The sequence below is a fragment of the Equus caballus genome, chromosome 29 (genome assembly GCF_041296265.1).
Source record: "Equus caballus isolate H_3958 breed thoroughbred chromosome 29, TB-T2T, whole genome shotgun sequence".
Classification (NCBI taxonomy): Eukaryota; Metazoa; Chordata; class Mammalia; order Perissodactyla; family Equidae; genus Equus; species Equus caballus.
In genome coordinates, this window is record NC_091712.1 from 37,483,745 (window position 1) to 37,504,122 (window position 20,378).

Genomic DNA, 20,378 nt, shown 5'->3' on the forward strand with positions numbered 1-20,378 from the left:
TCCAAAATGCCTAATATTGTTGCTCCAATTTAATTAAATTACTCCTTTAAAAATAATACTGCATATATATATATATAAATATAATTCTCATTCAAGTTTTCTGAGGAGCAAAAGGAGAAACATTAAAGTGGGTACTCAGTGTTGATGAGACAAAATGTCCTGACTTTCTCTTTTCAGGAGAAAACTTTTCTCTTTTCAGCACTCAAGCGACTTGTTTTTCCCAACTCTTTTGAATTTCATAAGACAATTCACTAGTGTTTGAAAGTTATTTTTTATTTTAGCTCCGAAGTTACTTTTGTGGTAACTGGAAACAGTTTTAATAACAATCCTTTCATTATCTCTTCAATTTTGAACATTACAGAAAAAACATACACACAGTATAACATGATATAACTTCTCACCACTTGTGAGATAAACTATCATCACTTAACCTAATTTGATCATTGTGAAAATAATTCTGGATTCCTATTGGCCTTCATGGCCAAGGTGTGTTTCATATTTCTAGACAGTATTTTGCTTCTCTCTCTTTTTCAACTTGGAGTATCACTTTTTCCCTCCTATTTAATTGCACTTTCTGTCGAATATGCAACGTCTTGCAGAGAAACCAACACCGCCCACCGCTGGGTCCCACGCGGGCTCCATGCCGCTAACGTTACCTCTTTTGGAGGATTTGGTGAGAGCGCCCTACCTGCTGCAAACACTGGCGTTATTCACAAAAACGTGCACAGGGAGGGATTTTCCGCAGGATTTCTTTACTTGTTTCCCCACCACAAAACAGTGAAATAAATAGAATGGGTCATGAGCTGCGTGGCCTGTAATGCAAACTCACAGCTTGACAAGTCAATAAAGAGCCAATCCTCCCCTCTCCAGCCACACGGAGCCTCGGAGGCTGGAGGCAAACATAATTTGGATATGTCTGCACAGGGAGGTTAACGAGCCTCATTACTCAGCTATTGTGTGCGAACACTAGGAAGCCAGTAATCTAAATTATCAAAGTCTAATAAGTGCCACTAAACTGCACACGAAGTTCAAAAGTGCCCTCACAATGGCTTACTTATTCACCCTTAAAAGTGAACAGCCACTTATTTAATTAAATGGTAACAAGGTGATGCCATAGGTAAAAACTACTGTAATCACCTCCATGAATTTTACATCAACTTCCAAACAGGGAAGTTCTTCAACGTTTGGGAGAAAAACCACCTTGATAAAACAATACGGTCCTTAAGCCAAAACTCACTTTTCTTCTTCAGATTTAAAATTTTAATCAATCTCAGAAATACCATGCACCCTTTGAAATACCAGATGAAACAGATTCCCAGGTTGTATCTTAACCTAACCCCTCCCTACAACAAACAAAAAAACACCACTGAGACGTCACTATAATATTACTCTAAAACCGCACAGTGGGTCACTGGTTACATAAAACATTATAGCTGTGCTTTCTTACTTTTTTCCTAAAAGTCCCAGAAATACTAAGCCCAAGTATGGCAGTCAGCCTCCGAGGGTCCCACTGTCCAGTCTTCCCACACTCATGTAGTCCCCTCACAGACTGGGAAGGCTGGCTTGGATGAGTGACTAACAGGATATCGTGAAAACAACACTGTGAGACATCCAAGCTGTGAGACACTGCAGCTTCTGCCTTCTCTCTTGTGGATCACTGGCTCTGGGGAAGCCAGCTGCTATGCTGTGAGGACGCTGAAGCTACCTTAGGAAGAGGCCCATGTGACCAGCCACTGAGGCCTCCTGCCAACAGCCATGTGTGTGAGCTCCCAGCACATTCTCCAGCCGAGGCAAGGCCTTCCAATGACGGCGGCCCTGGGCAGCAGCTTGACAGGAGATCTGAGTCAGAACCACCCAAATTCCTGACCCACAGGAAACTAGGAAGTAATAAAAGTTTATTGCTTTAAGCTGCTAAGTTTTAGGGTCATTTGTTATGTGGAAATAGAAAATATACTAAGTATTTAATTTATCTCATTTAGGTATAAAAATAAATATTCAGAATTTAGGAGAAATTATATTTTAGAGTATCAGTACTTAAAATGCCAAATTCTAACACAGTCATTTCCATATTTCACATTTGACCAACAGGAACAAATACCCAAACACAATTATGGGAACCAGTTTTATGTTGATTCTTCAAATCAATCATTACTCCTTATTCCTCTTGATTCTGACAGCTCAACTCTTAGCATTCATATAATTCTAATAGTAAATGGATTTAATTCCTCAAGCTCATGGCTTGCCTCTTGCATGTTTACAACATCTTATAGAACGAGTATTTTATCTTGTCATAGGCCAAGTACATAGCAAGGAGCAAAGATTTTATCTTTTAACTCAGGCATGACCTATTGGAAAAGTGAAACAAACTGCATGAAATAATCAAAGGAAAACATAGCCATTGTACAATCTTCATTTCCAAAGGGGATCCTCAAATGATTATATATTTCTATTGTCAAATGTTCAAAATCTGTAAAATATCCTAAAAGGGCATTAATGCTCAGAAAAATAATAAATAGTGCAATTTCCTCATATTTGCAAAAAAAATATACTAGAAGAAGAATAAAAGAAACAAAAATGGTAACCTCTAGGGTAAGGCGTGTAAAGGGGCGAGGGAAAGCGATGACAGCAGTTGTCTGAATATATCTTCTTATATCGTTTCAGCTTTGCATTCAAGTAAATGTTTTATATACTCCAAGTTAAATTTATAAAATTGCCTACAGGTCGAAAATAAATGGAAATGAACGAACCTCAATGTATCATGTTGGTGACACAACCACACAGGAAAAAGATCATTTCAGAGGCCTTTAGGAGAACAGCATTTTGGACTCTACTCCCCACAAGGCGTTTCTAACACTTCCTAGCTGGAGGTAATCACCTTGAACCTCTGTATAATTCTAGCTGTATCTCTCATAACCTTTCACACTTTCCACCTTCTATTATGATTTTTACATCTATGCTCCTGAGAGGAGGACCAACATCTGATTCAAATTTACCATTTGCACAAGTGTATCTCCTTCGAAACAGTGGTACTGTATACATAATAAAAATTAACATTTGTTAAAGGCAGATCAATTTTTAAAAAGGCACACCCATGAGGGTGTTGTCTAGGGCAGCGTCAGAGTTCTTCTCAAAACCCACTTCTCTGGAGTCAGAACGTCGAAAAGATTTTGTGATTTCAGAAAGGCTCTGCTTCTTTCCAGCAAATAATAGGGTGCTTTTAGCAAGGAAAAGCACACCCAATGGAACTGAACGCTCGACAGAGACAGGACTGGACCTGAGGACTCCCCGAGCAAGGACAAGCACACCCAATGGAACTGAACGCTCGACAGAGATAGGACTGGACCTGAGGACTCCCCGAGCCCAGGGTCTACAGAAGAGAGACGCCTTCACATGGAAATCTGCTCAAGACGCAAGTTAACCATAAAAGATAAACATTCATTCATTCATTCATTCATTCATTCTAGGATTAAATAACATTCAAAGTATTTGAAAATGCTAAAAGCAGTAAGATGATATCTAGTGAACTTGAAAAATGAACAAGATTATGATTAAGATTTGTATCTCTTTTCTAACACTGGAGTGTTATAAAATTCAGCTGCTACTGGAGTCACGATTGGAAAATCCAACACTGCTACCTTAAAATATATTAAAATTGGATAATAGCTGCTGTGTCTTCACCAAAAATCACCATGCTTTATACAAATTCTCATCTTCCTCTGTTAATAGTATGGGAAAAAATATACATAGTTATACCATGTGATATATATATAGATATACACACATGTTTATTTTCATCTTTGTGTGCTAAAATAAGTAAATAAGTGACGATATATGTATATTCTATACTCCTGACAACTATATATATATACTTATTACATATAGTATGATCTCTATTATATTCCTGACAATTTTAATATCTATTGACTTATGTATACAGTATGATGTCTCTTATACTGCAGACCGTTGTGGTTCCATTCTCCTCCTAGAGCATCTCTTGATCCTGTATCTTTGATAATAAAAATGATCTTCTAAATTGAGAATGAAGAGGGTTTTAACAATTTGTTTGTAAAAGAACGTGTCCAATTGTTAAGCTGTAAAATGAGATGAGATAAAAGGATAAGTTTTTCTACACTCCAAAGAAATAAATTAGCTACAATAAACATTAATAAAATATTTAATGAAAAATCATTTTGGTTGCTTTAGCATATAAAGGACTTTTATGAATAAGAGGAAGATTCATGTTAAAAAAAAAAAAGTGGCCAAGGGAGTTTAAAGCAAAACATAAATAAAAAATTTTAAAAATGTACATAATAAGAGAATGTTTCCAAACTTTTCTCTGAGGCAGGCAAAGACTGGAAAGCATTCCACTGGCGGTGGAGATCATGCTGAAAAAAAGACAGAGGAAAGACGGAAAAAGAGAGGAGGCCACCACAGCTCCTGCACACTTAAGCACTGAATCAAGAATTCATTTGTGAGCTTTAAAGGCTACTGAAGATTTTGGTCCTCTTGTCTCCCCACAGTTCTTTCTAGAATCCTCTATCACCATAATGGCCTAGGAGGGCAAGAAAAATGACAAACCCTGGCCTGAGGGACACGTGAAGAAAGAACGGAAGTCAGTCACACTTTTCCTTAGTGAGGACTGCTTTGGATCTGACTCCAAGAACATGACCTCAGAAGGAGACACTTGAAAGCAGCAGCTAATGCATTTCCTCCTCCTCCCCCCCGTTCCTGCCACAGCAGCGGCAGGGGCCCAGCAACGGAGACCACTGAACTGACAGGTCATCTCTGAATGGTTTTAATTCAGATGTTTACATTAGGGAGCACAAATGAGCAGAAGAGTCAATGCCAGACAATCTGAAACTTCAGTCCTTATTTAAGAGCTGTTTTTCTTCTTCTAGTTTCTTTGCTTTAAAATTAAATAATGATAATACTTTAAAAAACATGTACCGATTTATAAATGTATGCATGCATACAGAAAAATAATTCATATAAGAAAGGCCAGAAAAAAGTAGAGGCAATTCAAAATTTACCCTGTCAATATACTTTGAAAGTGATCTAAATATGAGGCATAGGTGGATTTCCTTGTATTTATTATCAGACAAATAAACAACAACGAAGACAAAAAAAAGTTGCAGACATTCTGCTTTAGTTACTTGGCTTTCATGAGGAAAAACTGGAACATGGCTGTTTACCACTTAAAATTGTGATTTACTCATTCTGTTCATCTTATTTCAGAATCAATGAGACTAAGAGTATTGACGACACATTAATTCTCCTATATGTTTTAGCTCACATGTCCATACATAGACAAATCAGTATTTCTTCAATCGCATCATAACATAAATTAAAGCTATGTTCAAAAACAGGTTAATGTCCAACTTTAGCCAGAAGCGCTCTAGTAGTTAATCTAAGATAACAACAAAAACAAACCCTTTAAAATATATACAGTTAATTTTAACAGTTATATAGTCTTTTAATTATAATAAGTTTTAGAATAATACCATACTTAAGATGCAGCACATATTTATTAACATAAAATCAGATAAGTATATTCTATCATAGACGTAGTTTATACATATATACCAGGAGCATGACTTTTCAAGCTCTGAATCGTGACCCAATACCAGTTTCTGTCTCATTATTACCCAGTTGAGATTATCTGCATCTGAAGTCAAAGGGTTTTGTAGCCAACGCTGAGATATTGTAAAAGAAATAGCTAGAGAATACAATTCATAGCAGGGCCAATATTACCGTTATACTACAGTCTCCAGAAGCTAGGATGTCAGCTTTTAAACAAGCCCGTACAGTAAGGTAACACAAATTTTGCAGTTTCTATCAAACAAGTTATAATTTAGTATCTACAGTGTACACAGCACCCTATGGGGAAACTCCAAAATCTTCCTTCAATAAGCTTACTGATGTTACCAACAATTCATATAGATTGAAATTCCAAACCAGACAACATTAAATTTGGCCAAGCAATTTCAGGTGCCTAATATTATCTTTCATAGGAAATTTAAAACAGCAAAGAAAATCTATGGAAAGAAAGATTCGTAAACAAATGACCCAAATAGAGGTTTCACAACATCATGAATACAAATAAATAAATATATATCTATAAATATAGTGGCTTTTAACATTCAGCACACCAGAAGATCTAAGCCAGTTCGAAGGAGAAAACTTAAAATGAAACATTCCCACTGCAGAATGGACACCTGCTGCGTTTGCCTATTTCCATGCAGCGTCCATTTCCCTTCCTGCCTTCAGACTCTCTCCCCTCCCACTTTCAGTCCATAGGGTCTGGCTTTATCTTACTCCTATTTCCAAGGCAGGACACATGAGCCAGGCCCAGCAGAGCACAACTCCACAGTGACTGTTTGCGGACGGACGCAGGAACTCTGCTGCGTCATTTAGAACCTTCTTTGGGACTTCTGGGTCTGTTTCCTCTGGGTTGATAAACTGGTAGAAAATGTGCTTGAATTCACAATAGGTCATTTCTGCCACAACTGGGGACAAGGCCAAGTTTGATACAACATATTCTACAAAAAGCCTGGAAAAAATCTAGATGATGACTAAAAAACGGCAACAAATACAACACTAAAGATTTCTCACAGACAAAACTTTTACTCTGGTATTCGTGCAAAAGTAAACTTTTGAGTATCACACACAAACAATGCACCACCTTAGAAATTCATGGGGGATTTATAACAGACATTTGTCTTCAAAAGGAGGAGGTATTATCCAAAGGACTAAAAAAAATGCCTACTTGAGAACCTTGATTTAACAGTACCAACAACATCATATATATTAGCCTTAAAAACTGTGTTTTAAAATTGGATACTTACAAACATCTGAATAAACTCACAATATTTACCAGGTCCCTTTCCCAGATTAATCTGATAAATGAACTCCAAGGCACAAACACTATCACAAAGAAAATGATCGTTTGCAGTATTACGTTTTACATGAATAATGCACTCCCCCAAAAAGCCACCTGTGATGGAGACAGCTCCAACGATCAACACGTTTCAGAACATACCCAGGAACGGCCTCAGTAAACGTCAACTATTCTTAAATCAAAAGCTCCCTCCGACGAAGAAAGGATTTCTATAAAACCAACTCACAGGTCCATGAAGAAAAAGAATGGATCTAGCTTTACATATAAAATAACTTATTAGCTGCTCCAGAGTCTCTCAGAATTTCAGAACCACCAGATTTAACTAATCCTTCCTACATATAGTCATTCCATTCTCTTTACTGTCGGTGGGAATTTTAACTGGTATAGCTTTTTGGATGATAATTTGGCATGATAATCTCTTAAAAATCTTAAGTGTTCATATTCTTTGATCTACCAACACTTGAATAAACAAAGATCTGTATATGAGGATGTTGTTTCTTTATTTGTTATAGCAAAATCTGGAACAACTCAGACGTCCACAGATTGGTGATGGGAAAGACAAATAAATTACGATACAATAGTAAATAAAATACCACGTCACACAGACCTGGGCAAACGTCCATGACGAGCTCTTGGCGGGGGGCAAGTTGTAGGGGAGTGTATGTGAGATGATCCTACTCTGTTTTTAAAAAATTGCTGAAAAGCGCTCCAAACAACTAGCATGATTATTGTGGAAAGAGAGTGATTTAGTGGAACTTTTGCTTTCTAAGTTCACATTTCTAAACAGTTTATCTTTTAAAAAAACCACAAAACTAACCATTTATTATTTTTATAATCAGAAAAAAAGATTAAGAAACAAAACCAAGTACTTCCATATTTAGTGATACTTGTTCGAAATAGGTGTTGAAAAGCCTTTTTGCTTTTTATACCTGATTTTATCCAAAGGATGCAGGAGAATATAGGTAACATCTTAGTGAAAGTATTTCTCTTTAGAGCAAGTGTCTGCGGTCAGCATTAAAAAGAAGAAAACATATAAGAAACATTTATTGAAGGCCTATTATGTCCTGATCAGAGTCTTCCGTGTTTTGTTTCCCAGACATTCTTATTTAATCCTCGTTTATTAAAACCCTACGTACATACGGCACGGGGAGCCAAAGATGGACAATCAGGGTACCTCGGAAGAAAAGCTACTCTGACAATTTTATTTTCAAATATAGGGGCATCATTTTTCATCTGCTCAGAGTATATGTGTGGTACATCTGTTATTATAAAGATACTGCAAGTCTTAAAGAAACCCACATTTCCCTTTTACACAGACCACAGAATGACTGACTTTATATTATTTAAAACAAATTCGGAAATTCAGTCACTCCACCTGTAGTATCTTCCAATTCCCTTAAGCAACTTATTGTTAGCATCTTCTTATTATTCAAATTATCTCTAAAATTAGGTGAAATACCAAGAGCCATGGTTTAGAAGGAGAAGCAATCGCTGACAAAGATTTCAACACCAAAGGAAGCCTGTCTATTGCACTGGAGGGCTAAGAGTAAGCTTCCTCTGTCCTCCGTTACGCCTCTCATTTTAAGGGGTTTTTACTCAACAAAAACACGGTTGCTCCTAATGTCACAGCTTTTCTGTAAAAGTAGCTCAATGAAACCCTATTTTGATACTACTTCAAATTTACCAAAGTTTGTTCAGAGTGAAAATCAGTTCTACGGCTCAACAGCTGAGAGACTGTCTGGATCCACAAACGTGTCTCAACAGATATTTGTCGTCAGTCTACTGTGCCTCCTGCTCTTTGGGAGTTAAGACAGAAGGTGAATGCAGCACACACTCAATTTCCAAGAAACTCACGATCTGGGGGAGAAGGCAGTCACAGAGGGCAGACATATAAAGCGTACCAAGTGGAATAATTTGGATAACAACTGTGTATTTTGGGCACTTGGAAGAAGATGGCCAGCTGGGGGTAGGGTGTAAAGACGGGCAGCGATGACTTCCCCCAATGACAAACGACAGTGTAAAAAGATGAATATGAGTTACTCTGATGAGGGGGCGTGGAGGCAGAGGGCATCTGAGGCAGACAGGATGACCTGAGAAAAGAAAGGAAGATGAAAAACACCCAGTTCTATATGGGAAACTGCAAGCAGTTTGTGGAGCTACAACATACAAAGCCAGCCATCGCAGGGTTTTAAGCGCTCCGGATAGATTGCTCTGGAGGGAGTAAGTATGGAGAAGAGTTTTGAGTGGCAGGAGGAATGGAGAAGACGGTAGGGAATTAAGAAATGTTAGCAGGTAAAACTGTCAGGGACTGGGGATCGGCTGGCTGTTAGGAGGGGAAAGCTGGGAGGGGGGAAGGGAGGTACCACCCCTCCTTGGGTTTCATGTTTCTGTGACCATGGCTGGTAATGCTGGAGCTTTCACAGTCTGAGGGCAGAGCCTAGAGCTCAGACAGGTGTAGGGTGATCTGTGCGGGTAAAGTTTTCACTTGATTTGAAAAGTGGAAAACTTTAAAAACTCTCAGTCATTCTCCCCAGGAAGCAAAACAGTCTTGCATCTAATGGCTTTTCTGTTTCCCAGCTAAAGGACGTTTGCTGGGGCAGTTGCAGAAGCCTGTGAAGACGGTACAGACATCCTGCCCTTGGCTGCTTCTACTGACCACTTGCGCGTAGACGAAGAGGAGGGTCCAGACTTGAAGATGCTGAGGGTTCACGTGAAGATAAAGGGGGCTTCTGAGGACAGGGTCTTCCTCTTCCCTTCAGTTTTGTTCAGAGCAACGCTTTTGGAGTCGGGGAGACATTCCTATCTTAGTTTTCAGGATGTTGAGTCTGTTACTACGACATAAATAAATCTCCCAACTCTACTAGTCAGATGGTCTTGTCTTCTTTCAAGTTCCCCTAGAAACTCAAATGGCTTGAAAATGGAGGTTCTGGTCACATCATCAACAGACAAAAAACATAAGAAGAAGAACAAGCTTGGGGAAATAACGATGTGTTCAAATTTTGGAAATGTTATGTTAAGTGCCTCTGGTCCATCCAGTCAGAACTTTCTGGCAGGTAACTGGGCAGACTAGTGTGCCACTTAGGGGAGAAATCAGAGCTGGAAATAAAGATTTGGGAATCATCGTCATATAATTATGAAACCTAAGAGTGAATAAGAAAATTTAGGGAGAAAGAACAGAGTGGTGGGCCAAGGGCGAGAAGAGAAAGCAAAAGTCCATAAAAGAGAAACAGAAGGAATGATAAGAGAGAACCAGACAAGTGTAGTACCAAGAAAAACAAGGAATAGAAAGTCTCAAAGAGAGATGGGGGAAACACAGGGTCCAGTAGAGCAGAGAGGAGGACGATCACAAGGGTCCAGCAGAGCAGAGAGGAGGACGATCACAAGGGTCCAGCAGAGCAGAGAGGAGGATGATCACAGGGGCTGCAGCATGGGCTCTGGACGGGCACCTGGGATGAGGACTTCAATGGGTGCAATGAATGAGAAGCTTCAGAATAGTTTCCAAGGCAGACCCCAGAATGCAGGGGGTTTAGGAATGAAAAATTGGAAGAAAGTCCATATAAACAGCAAGTTTTGAGAAGTCAGAATGAGAAGAGGAAGTTATATAGCCTTCTCTCATGTAGATGGAAGGCTTGGTGAAGGTGAGAAGGTTTAGGATTGGAAAATATAAGACTGAAGGAAAGATATGAGAAAAAGGAAGGAAAGGAAGATAAAGGACAAGAGAAAATGAAGGGAAAGAACTTCCTCGGGAGGGAGGGCAGGAAAGGTGGGAATGAAGCAGGGCGCAGGAGGAGCAGCTGATCCTAAAACTAAGGAGGCATGCTGCTTCCTTCTTGGAGCCTGGAGGACAAGCTGTGAGGATAGCTGCAGTTTTGGAACCCGAAAGAGTAAATCCACACGGACAGGGTAACTCAGCTAGTCAGTCCCACGTGGTGACATACCCCTCAACCCATGTGTTGAGAGTCTGACAACTTATATTTTTAAAAGGCTGCATTATTCTAAATTACAGAAGTCCTGCAGTGACATGAATATCCATCCTATAAGCTGCAAAGGCGAAAGTGGGAATAGAGAAGCAGTACACTATGCCTCTCAAGTCTTTATAGGACTATTTCAATATTACAGCCCCATGAAACGACAGGAAATAATAGAATGCAAGGAATTTAAATTTTCTGTCTTGTTGTCAGTAACAACAAGAGTGCCTAAATGTTTTTATCAGCTGGTACATATTCTTTTTAAACACCAGAAGCGTGAGTAGTTTGATCTTTAGGGGAAATTATAGTCAGATAGTATCCAAAAGGGTACCATGATACAGCTAAATTATCTCTGCCTGTCACAGGTTAAAGAACAGTTAAATTCTGGACGTTCACATCAGCTTTTTCTAGATAACAAATCTTAAGTACCTTCCTATATTCACTCAATTAGTGATCCTGGGCCTTGATAACACTGCAGAGAGAAACTTTCCAACTATCATTCAAATCATATCTAAAAAGGTGGTCATAAATATTTTAAAACCTAAGCGAACTAATAAGACCTAGACCCATTAAGGATAAGATCTTTTACAACAAATTAAATAAAACAATTTATTGAAGTCTGGACTCAAGATAAGCCAGATTTACTAGCTGACCTTTTATTCATTTAAAGAACAAAATTAGCTCTAATTGCATTAGAATGGAATCCAGTAAATTTTCCCAAGTCTTCTAATGTGGCATCCGTGTAAGCACTGCTGCAATTGTTTACAAGGAAGATGGAAATGCTTTGATTATAATCTTTCCACTTGTTTTACTGTGTAGTAAAAGCATTTCCCAAAACCTAAAGCCAGCTTTTCTGACAATATACTATTTTTTTCTCTTAAACATACTGCATCTTTGGTGTTAATGAGCAAACCCAATGTACCAGGGGAAGAAATTAAAATTGGAGATGTCATTATTATTTCATGTCAGTAAACATGAGGGAGTAACATACAGAGGTCAAGAACTCCTTGTCTCGAAAAATCAGAAAAGGGCTGAAGACCCAAATAAGAAAAACTTTAACTACCTGCTTCCCCTCAGAGTTATAACTGAGACACGTGGGTTTGCATCTGTTGAATTTATAAGTACAATCAAGTAGCAAGAATAATGTATACAACTCACAACTTGTGTTCTGGTTCAGCGGCTAGAAAATTTCATTTGTATTGTTTCCATCTTTCACTAGCATTAAAGATAAGTCATTTGCCACACATTTTAAATATAGCCATTCTTAAGATTTTCGGGGGTCACTGCTCTTGTTTTCTAGCTTCTAATGTAGGCAAAATACCTATGAAGTGCTCCAGTATCGGGGACAAGCTCAGCAGGGCAAAACCAAACTATCAACACTTTTCAATCTTTCCTTTTTTAAATCAAAAGCAGACAGTTTTACTGGAAGAGAAATAAATTAAAAATAGAAAAACAAAAGGCCTTCGAAGTCTGACAGGCTAATGCTCTGAAATATTCTGAACTTTACTCCTAAAGGATCATTTTTTTAAACAAACAAGTTTCTTTGCTCTGCCTCCTCAGCATGCTTTCATAAAAATATGAAATCTGACTGCCTTTCCCTAAATTAAATAAAATAAAATATATCTCTTATTTTTGCCTGTCCCTCATCCCTTATTCTGGCAAGAGAGCCCTCTTTTCCTTCTGGAACCTACCATTTCCCCTTCTGACAGGGATGGCTCCCCCACCACCGTGGCTGGTGAGCCAGGCTGGCCAACTGGAGTCCTTGATGGGGACTGAGAATGGACGCTGTGAAACGGGGGTGTTCACCAGGGACATGGAGCCCTAAGAACCACCTCAGCCTCGAGCGACTTGGACATCTTTGCCACCACACAGAGGCAAGATGGAGACAAAGAAAGTGAGCAGAGTCCTTATGACGCTTTTTGAACCCTGGGTACCACCTCACCTAAAGTCAAATAAACCCCTTTACTTTGTTCCTTTAAGCTAGTTTGATTTGGATTTCTGTCGCTTGCAACCGAGAATCTTGACTAACACCAAAAAAAATGAGAGTGCTTCAACTGAAGATGAGAAGCCTCTTCACAGAGTCCCCTTCACCGAGTGCGCCTCTGTGCTGTACCCTCACATTAGGGGTCGGTGTAAGAAACTGTCAAATACAAAATGCCTTTGTATCTGCTGGAAAAGCTGCCAGGGAAGACACTGTTCCTGCCATCTGGTTCCATAGGGAAATCAAGTTGTAAATTTACTGCCTTGGAAAACTTCATCTCTCCTGAAAAACCAAGAGGCACTTTCCTTTTTAAAAATGTATTTCGCTTTTTGCCCTTACTGCTAGAAAGCCGTGATTATATTTGATGGGCAATCATTTGCTTCTTTCTGCCCTTCTTAGCCTTAGTTCCTATTTCTCTTTTCTAGTAACTTTATTATATGTTCTGCCTCTAAGGTACCCTAAGTTTGTTTAGACTGGAAAAAAGTTACATAAGAACAAACAACATTTCAAGGATAGAAAGAAAAATGCAGAAAGTCGGATTAAAAACCATTTGCTACTATTTTTCTAAAGAATATATCAGTAAAACACCACCATACATGTTTCACCGATTAAATGTCTTTCAGCTAAATCTGGCTACATTTAAAAAATATAAAATGTTTATTTTCTTTAAAAATATTTTAAATGGTTATTTTTGTAATTGCCCATAATTATTTTCTACTTCTAGCTGTACTGACAAAAAGTGTTAATGAGAAAAGGTTGGATCACAAAAAGACCAGAAATATCCACAAATATTTTGTTTTTAAAGATTAAACTCTTGGGGCTGGCCCCATGGCCGAGTGGTGAAGTTCACCCGCTTTGCTTTGATGGCCGAGGGTTTCGCTGGTTCAAATCCTGGGTGCGGACATGGCACCACTCATCAAGCCGTGATGAGGCGGCGTCCCACATGCCACAACTAGAAGGACCCACAACTGAAAATACACAACTATGTACTGGGGGGCTTTGAGAGAAAAAGGAAAAATAAAATCTTAAAAAAAAAAAAAGATTAAACTCTTTAATTTTTTCAGGATTAATGGCAAAGTTTTAGTTTTCACAGTACATATAAATAATGTAGGGGTCGGCCTGGTGGCGCAGAGGTTAAGTGTGCATGTTCCGCTTTGGTAGCCTGAGTTGGCCAGTTTGGATCCCAGGTGCAGACATGGCATCGCTTGGCACGCCATGCTGTGGTAGGCGTCCCACATATAAAGTAGAGAAAGATGGGCAAGGATGTTAGCTCAGGGGTAGTCTTGCTCAGCAAAAAGAGGAGGATTGGCAGCAGATGTTAGCTCCGGGCTAATCTTCCTCAGAAAACAAAAATAAAAATCTAAAAACTACAACTATTAAAAATCCCCCTCCCAGGCACAAGCTAAAGTCTGTAAACTGCAGCAAAAACCTCAATTACTCACACAAAAAGGAAAACATCAAATTTTCAGCACCTCTGCTAAGAGAGGTTTGACTAATGAAAGAATTTCCTGAATTTTAAGAAACTTGATAATACTCATGGCTGTGTTGACACTGGGAATCAAAATGTTAGCAGAAAGAAAACTATAATCACCAGGAGTAAAGTGATCACGGAAGAATATCTCAGCATAATTTGCATATTTTGGAAAAAGGGTTAAATCTGTAAAAAAAAAATCTGTTGTGACCTCTCAGTCAAAAGAAAATTTAGAATGATCATTGATGACATAGTGTTTTCATGAAAGGCATCATAAATTATTGTGTCACTTGATCAAATAAATATACTATTAGATATTGTTTTCATGAAAGCCATCATAAATGATTCTATCACTTGATCAAATATACTATCAGATACAAATTGGGAAAAAAGACTGAGCATTACTGGATGTCTGGAAGGGTCTAATTAATGACCCCTTTCTGGTGAGCTCATTGAATAAGGACAGCAATGCCCTAAGAGCATGACCAGCTCACCATTTCAACAGAAACCCCCACTAACCAGATGAAATAACACGGCAAGCAGAAGAGCCGCTCTGACCGAGGGGAGGAGTGAAGGGGCAGACAGAGAAAAGGACAGAAACTTCCTTCCCAGGACTAGTGAGAGGACAGCATTAAAGACACACTTGAGAACTGCGAGGGGGGAAGAACGCTTAATCCCCTAACCGTCACCACTATTCATCTCAAAGTCTTTATATACACTTACATTTTTCTTAATCCTTTACCAATATTTAAAATTACCTTTTTTCATTAGGAGCTCCTTCAACAGAATTTTGAGCTGTATAAATATAACTCCATATTTAACTTTAGAAGAGTTGCAGGTCCTGTTCTGCCATGTCTGTCTGTCTTTTTTGTTTTTTTTTGCTGAGGAAGATTCACCCTGAGCTAACATCTGTGACAGTCTTCTTCTAATTCCTATGTGGGTCGCCACCAGATCATGGCTAATGAGTGGTGTAGGTCCACACCTGGGACCTGAACCTGGGCCACCAAAGCAGAGCATGCCGAACTTAACCACTATGCCATGAGGTCAGCCCTTGTCATGACTTTCTTGACAATCCTATTGAAACAGTCCTCATCCCTAAATTACTCCATCACATTACTTTGCTCTATCTTCTTCACAGAAATGAATAAATGAAAAATAAATGAAAGAATGCCATAAGTTGGACCATTCTTCCTACACTTGCTCAAATCTCAGTAAATGATAAGATTGAGATGACAAATAACATAGCAACTGTGGTACCACTTGCCCATCCCATGACAGCGGACACTACACTCATCATACTCCTTGTCACCAAGTCCAAGGGGGACCTCAGAATCCTGACCAATACAGTTCCAGGCAGCTGCTCCTGGGCAAGCCGAAACCTACCTGAAGGCTAGGCCAGACTCAGATGTTTTAGCAATGTACTTGAATGTGCCGTTTCTTCCCATTCATACTACTCTAACAAACTCCATAGGCATTGAGATTGTATCTCCGGGTTAGTATTTTGGTTTCATCTTCAGCAGAGACTAAGGGGAACTCTGGATACCCAATCCTGGAGGACATGCTAAGGGAATTTGAGGTCTTTGCAAAGTCATCTTGGATTTTAACAGCCTCAGGAGGAGGTGCTGCACTCACCATAGACCTTCTAGAATACAGTTTCCAGTCACATTAAATCAAGGCAAAAACAAGGTATCTTTGTATGCTTCAAGGAAGCATAATAGAGAATAGAGGAAATAATCTAACCTCAAAGTACTTTCCTGGATCGAGGGCAGAAGACATAACTTCACTTAAGAAGATTTTGAAACTAAATATTGTCCTAAAGATCTCCCAACAAGAGGGTATAATTTGAACCCTGTAAAGTTTTTTCCTTTTCCCATAATTTCCAAAGACTCTATTCTCTGCCTGTTCTTCAGCAGTAAACAACCCCCTTCCCTGAACTATTCAGACCCCCTGTTTCAATCCCAGCCTGCTCATTAATTTCACTTCAAAAGAGTATCATTACACTCCCGAGTGTGCACAAACTGAGTAAGTAAAGGTACATTTATATGAATCTACCACCCCTTTTCCATTATAACTGCCATGGAATAAGCCATGTATTCTTAAACTATAAGAACAAAAGATTACTTCTAATTTCATAAATTTTCATGTGTCATAAAATATTCTCTTCTTTTAATTTCTTTCAACTATTCTTAGCTGTGAGCCACACAAAAACAGGCAGTGGTGTGGATGTGGCCCATGGGCCACAGTTTGCTGACCCTGATTTAGATTTAAAAAACCTATACTGATTAAGTTATATTTTACATAAAATCCCATCGCCGTGTGACTTGGGCCTCTTTTTCTCTTATTTTAATTTAAAATATAATATATTTCACTCATGTATTTCTCTGTTCATTATAAGTATTTCTTTGTGTCTCACTTTGGTCAAATGATTAATTATTCATATAATATGGGGGTTATTTACCTAAATATCTGAAAGTTCACATATTATTATACTTTCATAGGCAATTTGTCCAGAATGTCTGGGTATTCTAACTTCCCTAATATGTTCCAGAGTAATAGGATCTATTTCCTACATCTTCAATATCTTAGGTATATAAGCGATTTATTGAGAGGAGAAAAACAAAGAGTCAACAGAATGGCTCAAAAATACTTAAGGGTGGATAAGATGAACAGTTTTATTGATGCCTTTTCCCAAACCTTTTGTCTCTAAAGGGAATGAGCAAGGCAAACCTCTGTGTAGAAGTAAAGATTATGTAACGGCGACTTACTGAGAAAACAGAAACAAATACGAACCAGCAGGAGAAAAGTATTTGTTGAATGCTAAATAAGAACATTTTCCTCTTAGAGAAATGAGCCCAAGTATAGAATTTCCAAGGAGAGGGTATGAATAGTTACTTTGGTTGCGTCTCCTTGCTAACTAGCTCTCTGTCCTCTGCTGGTTAACGGATAAGAACATCACTCAAATTTCCGCAAGTAAGATAGAGGGTACCAGGTACTGTACCAGCATCTGGTTAAAAAAGAGCTGAATCTACAGTATTTTTGTTACATTGTCTAAGCTTGTCAGCAATACTACCAACCACTGGTCTAGGATTCTACTGGCAGAACCAAAAAGGGTACTGTCGGAATTACGCAGGTAATTTGGGTAAGAAAAGTACGGACTATCTGGAGTTTCTTCCCTCAGTCTCCAGAAGACAGCGTGTGCCTCTGAACTACCATTCCTCAGAACGACGGTGGACCTTTTCACTGCACTACATTAGGAATTAACAAAAGCAGCAGCATAAAATACGCACAAAATTTAAGATGGAACAAACTACTGAGAACACAAAGCAAATTTTCTGTTGTCTACCAACTAAAGAAATTCATGGGTCCTACTTTCATTTTTATGGCTAAAAACCAAATGAAAATTAAATGCCTTATAAGCCTATTTTCTACATAATATGTGATCGTTTGCAAAGTAAACTAATCCATGTTCAGGCTTACTGGTAAAAACATAGGGTTGCAAACTTGTGAAATTCATTTAAATGATATATAGTATGATTTTTGAATAATAAGAAAGAAAAATCAATGTTTCATCACCTTATTAGGATCACATGGGAACACTGCGGCCTTAATTTATAACTCAAAAATGAATTTTTCTTAAAAAAAAAAGAGCAGACAATTCAGACTTCAGCATTACTATTGTATGCTGTTTCACTAAGCCTTTGGCAGTATCTTTGCTTTATAGAAAGAGAATAAAACCATGTGCCATCTGAGCAAGAAGAGAATCTTCACTCTCTGTCATGGCGACACAGAAGACGTACTTGAGAAGGTATGCCTTACTGCCACCTGGGTGTAATATGGCAGTTGGTCCATTCAATACCCAGTCTCTTACTTTGCAAATAGCCAGGACCTCAAGAACCATGCAGAAACAATGTCATGTGCTAGCCTTTAAAAAGGAGAAAAAGAACAAGAAAAAAGGATCCTCTATGTTAAATAAAGCCATAAGCATTTACTCTGAGGAAGAAACCAATAAAAATTTGAAAATGAAAAATTCTTAAAATAAAGCTTGACCCTACACGTTCATACCTGGAAAAGGTTTGTAGAGTTCTAAATCCATCAGGAAAGAGCAGGGAAGATTAGGGTCAACTTATTTCACTCCAATTCAAATGTTTATACTTACATCTTGTCTTGGCCAGCACCAACTCTGAGCGTCAATCTGGGGATAACTGGACTTGGGGCTGGAACAACTGGCTCCACTTTTATCTGTTGAAGTTAGGACATTAGAGTTAAACACTTTTTTTTTCAACAAAGGTCCTCCCACCTCTTTTCCTACTTCCTCATCTCCACAAACTTGATAAACGAGTTTCGGCCTCAAATGTTGCTAAAATGCTAGACCCAAAGATAATCTGGGCTATTCTGTGTTGTTTCTCAACAACTGAAGGCTACCTGGCAACAGGAGAAATTTTATAAAATTTAATCACTTTATGTAAATATGGGAATTATTTCTTTCTTAGTTTTGGTTAATTTCTTGGATTTTATTGTTAGAATTTTTTTTTTTTAACAAAAATTATCTAGATCATTTGGTGGAACATTTAAGTAATTACCCGACTTAATATAAACAGAAAAAGATGCAATGATATCTTCTCTCTAAGATAAAATGCATCTACTTATTCGATTGGAAAAACATTAAACTCATCTTAAGTTAGCACTGTCATATAAAACAACTGAAACACCAAGTGTAACTACAACGTTAAACTGTTCCATCTTTTGGCTAGTAGTAAAAAGATCTAAAATACCGTAAAAGAAAAAATATATATACATTTTTAGAAAGGATTTATGGTGAAGGCAATGACTGCTAAACAAGTTGAAGATCTCACAAATATTTGAGCTAATAGTTAGAAACGGCATACACAAACTATGATGTTAAAGGGGTTCTTCACAACCTTTGGGTTGGAGGCGCTATGGTGTAATAAGTATTTTGAATGAATAAACTGAACACAAGCTCTGCAGTTCAAATTATGGGCTATATCAGAGTTTTCAACAGGGGTTTTACTGGCCTTTTTGGTGGGACAATTCTTTGTTGAATGGGACTGTCCCAGGCATTGCCAGATGTTTAACTTCCCTAGTCTTGGGGCACTACTATATGCCAACAGTACACTGCTGGTCACTGTGACAACTAGCTGCAAACCACTGATTTACATATTTCAAGCTCAAGAGTTAAATCAGAACGGTGTGGTGGTTCTAAAGGGGAATGAATATTTAACATTATGTTCGATATACTATATCATATAATTAATATATTGCACAGTGATCAAATCTTCTATTTTTTCATGTTTTCACCTGTCCCCTTCTAGAATTTTTTTTTAATCCACTGTAACATCAAGATCTACAACCTTGACCATTCTCTTTAACAGCCTGGAGCGTAGGAGATACTCAACAAATATTCGTTGGATTAACTTCTCTTGCAAGCACCTTTGACTCCCAGTTATTTCACTATTTGTCCAGGACCAATTTAAAATCATCCTTCAGAGCACTGAGAAATTCCAGAGAAAACTTTAAAAATCATGCAAGCTTCTGCCATCACAAACTCCAACGTCATCTCTGCCTTCAGTACTATTTATTTGGATAACCAGCTAAACTAGATAAGGGCAGAGACCACATCTGTTTTGCTTATTGCTATTTCCCAGTGCCTAACATGGGGTCTGACAAATAATAAGTGCCTAAGATTTACTGATTGAAAGAATTAATCGGAAGCTATGATTTCAAAGCTTTACCTCTTTCAAGAACCATCCCATGATTTCCTTTCCTCCTTTGCCCTTCAAACTCCACAGGAAAAAATACTGAGGCCACTAGTCAGGAGAACTCCAAGTCCCCATAAACTTACAAACTTCTCTGCCTCTACAACTATACTAGGGCCCACCTCCTCCAGTCTTCTAAAGAACCTTTCTCCTTATTTATAGCATCATGAAACATCTTCATTACATTAATTATTTTCAGCTAACTTTTCAATGTGCTCAAATCTATCTTTAAAAAAAATATTACCTCCTCTTCAACCTCTAGCTGACAACCTCTCACAGTTTTCAG

At 38.3% G+C, this 20,378-nt stretch overlaps 1 protein-coding gene across 5 annotated transcripts in view; it reads right to left on the reverse strand.

Moving 5' to 3' along the window:
• TAF3 (TATA-box binding protein associated factor 3) overlaps positions 1-20,378 on the reverse strand; it is a 179,217-nt gene that overhangs the window by 17,739 nt on the left and 141,100 nt on the right. For all 5 annotated transcript variants that reach the window (XR_002804919.2, XR_002804918.2, XR_011433856.1 and 2 more), the window contains exon 4: positions 18,475-18,557. Coding sequence is in view for 2 of the 5 variants with exons in the window: in XM_003364333.5 (XP_003364381.2) it covers positions 18,475-18,557 (83 nt within the window). In the remaining 3 variants the exon portion in view is untranslated. The remainder of the gene's footprint in view (positions 1-18,474; positions 18,558-20,378) is intronic.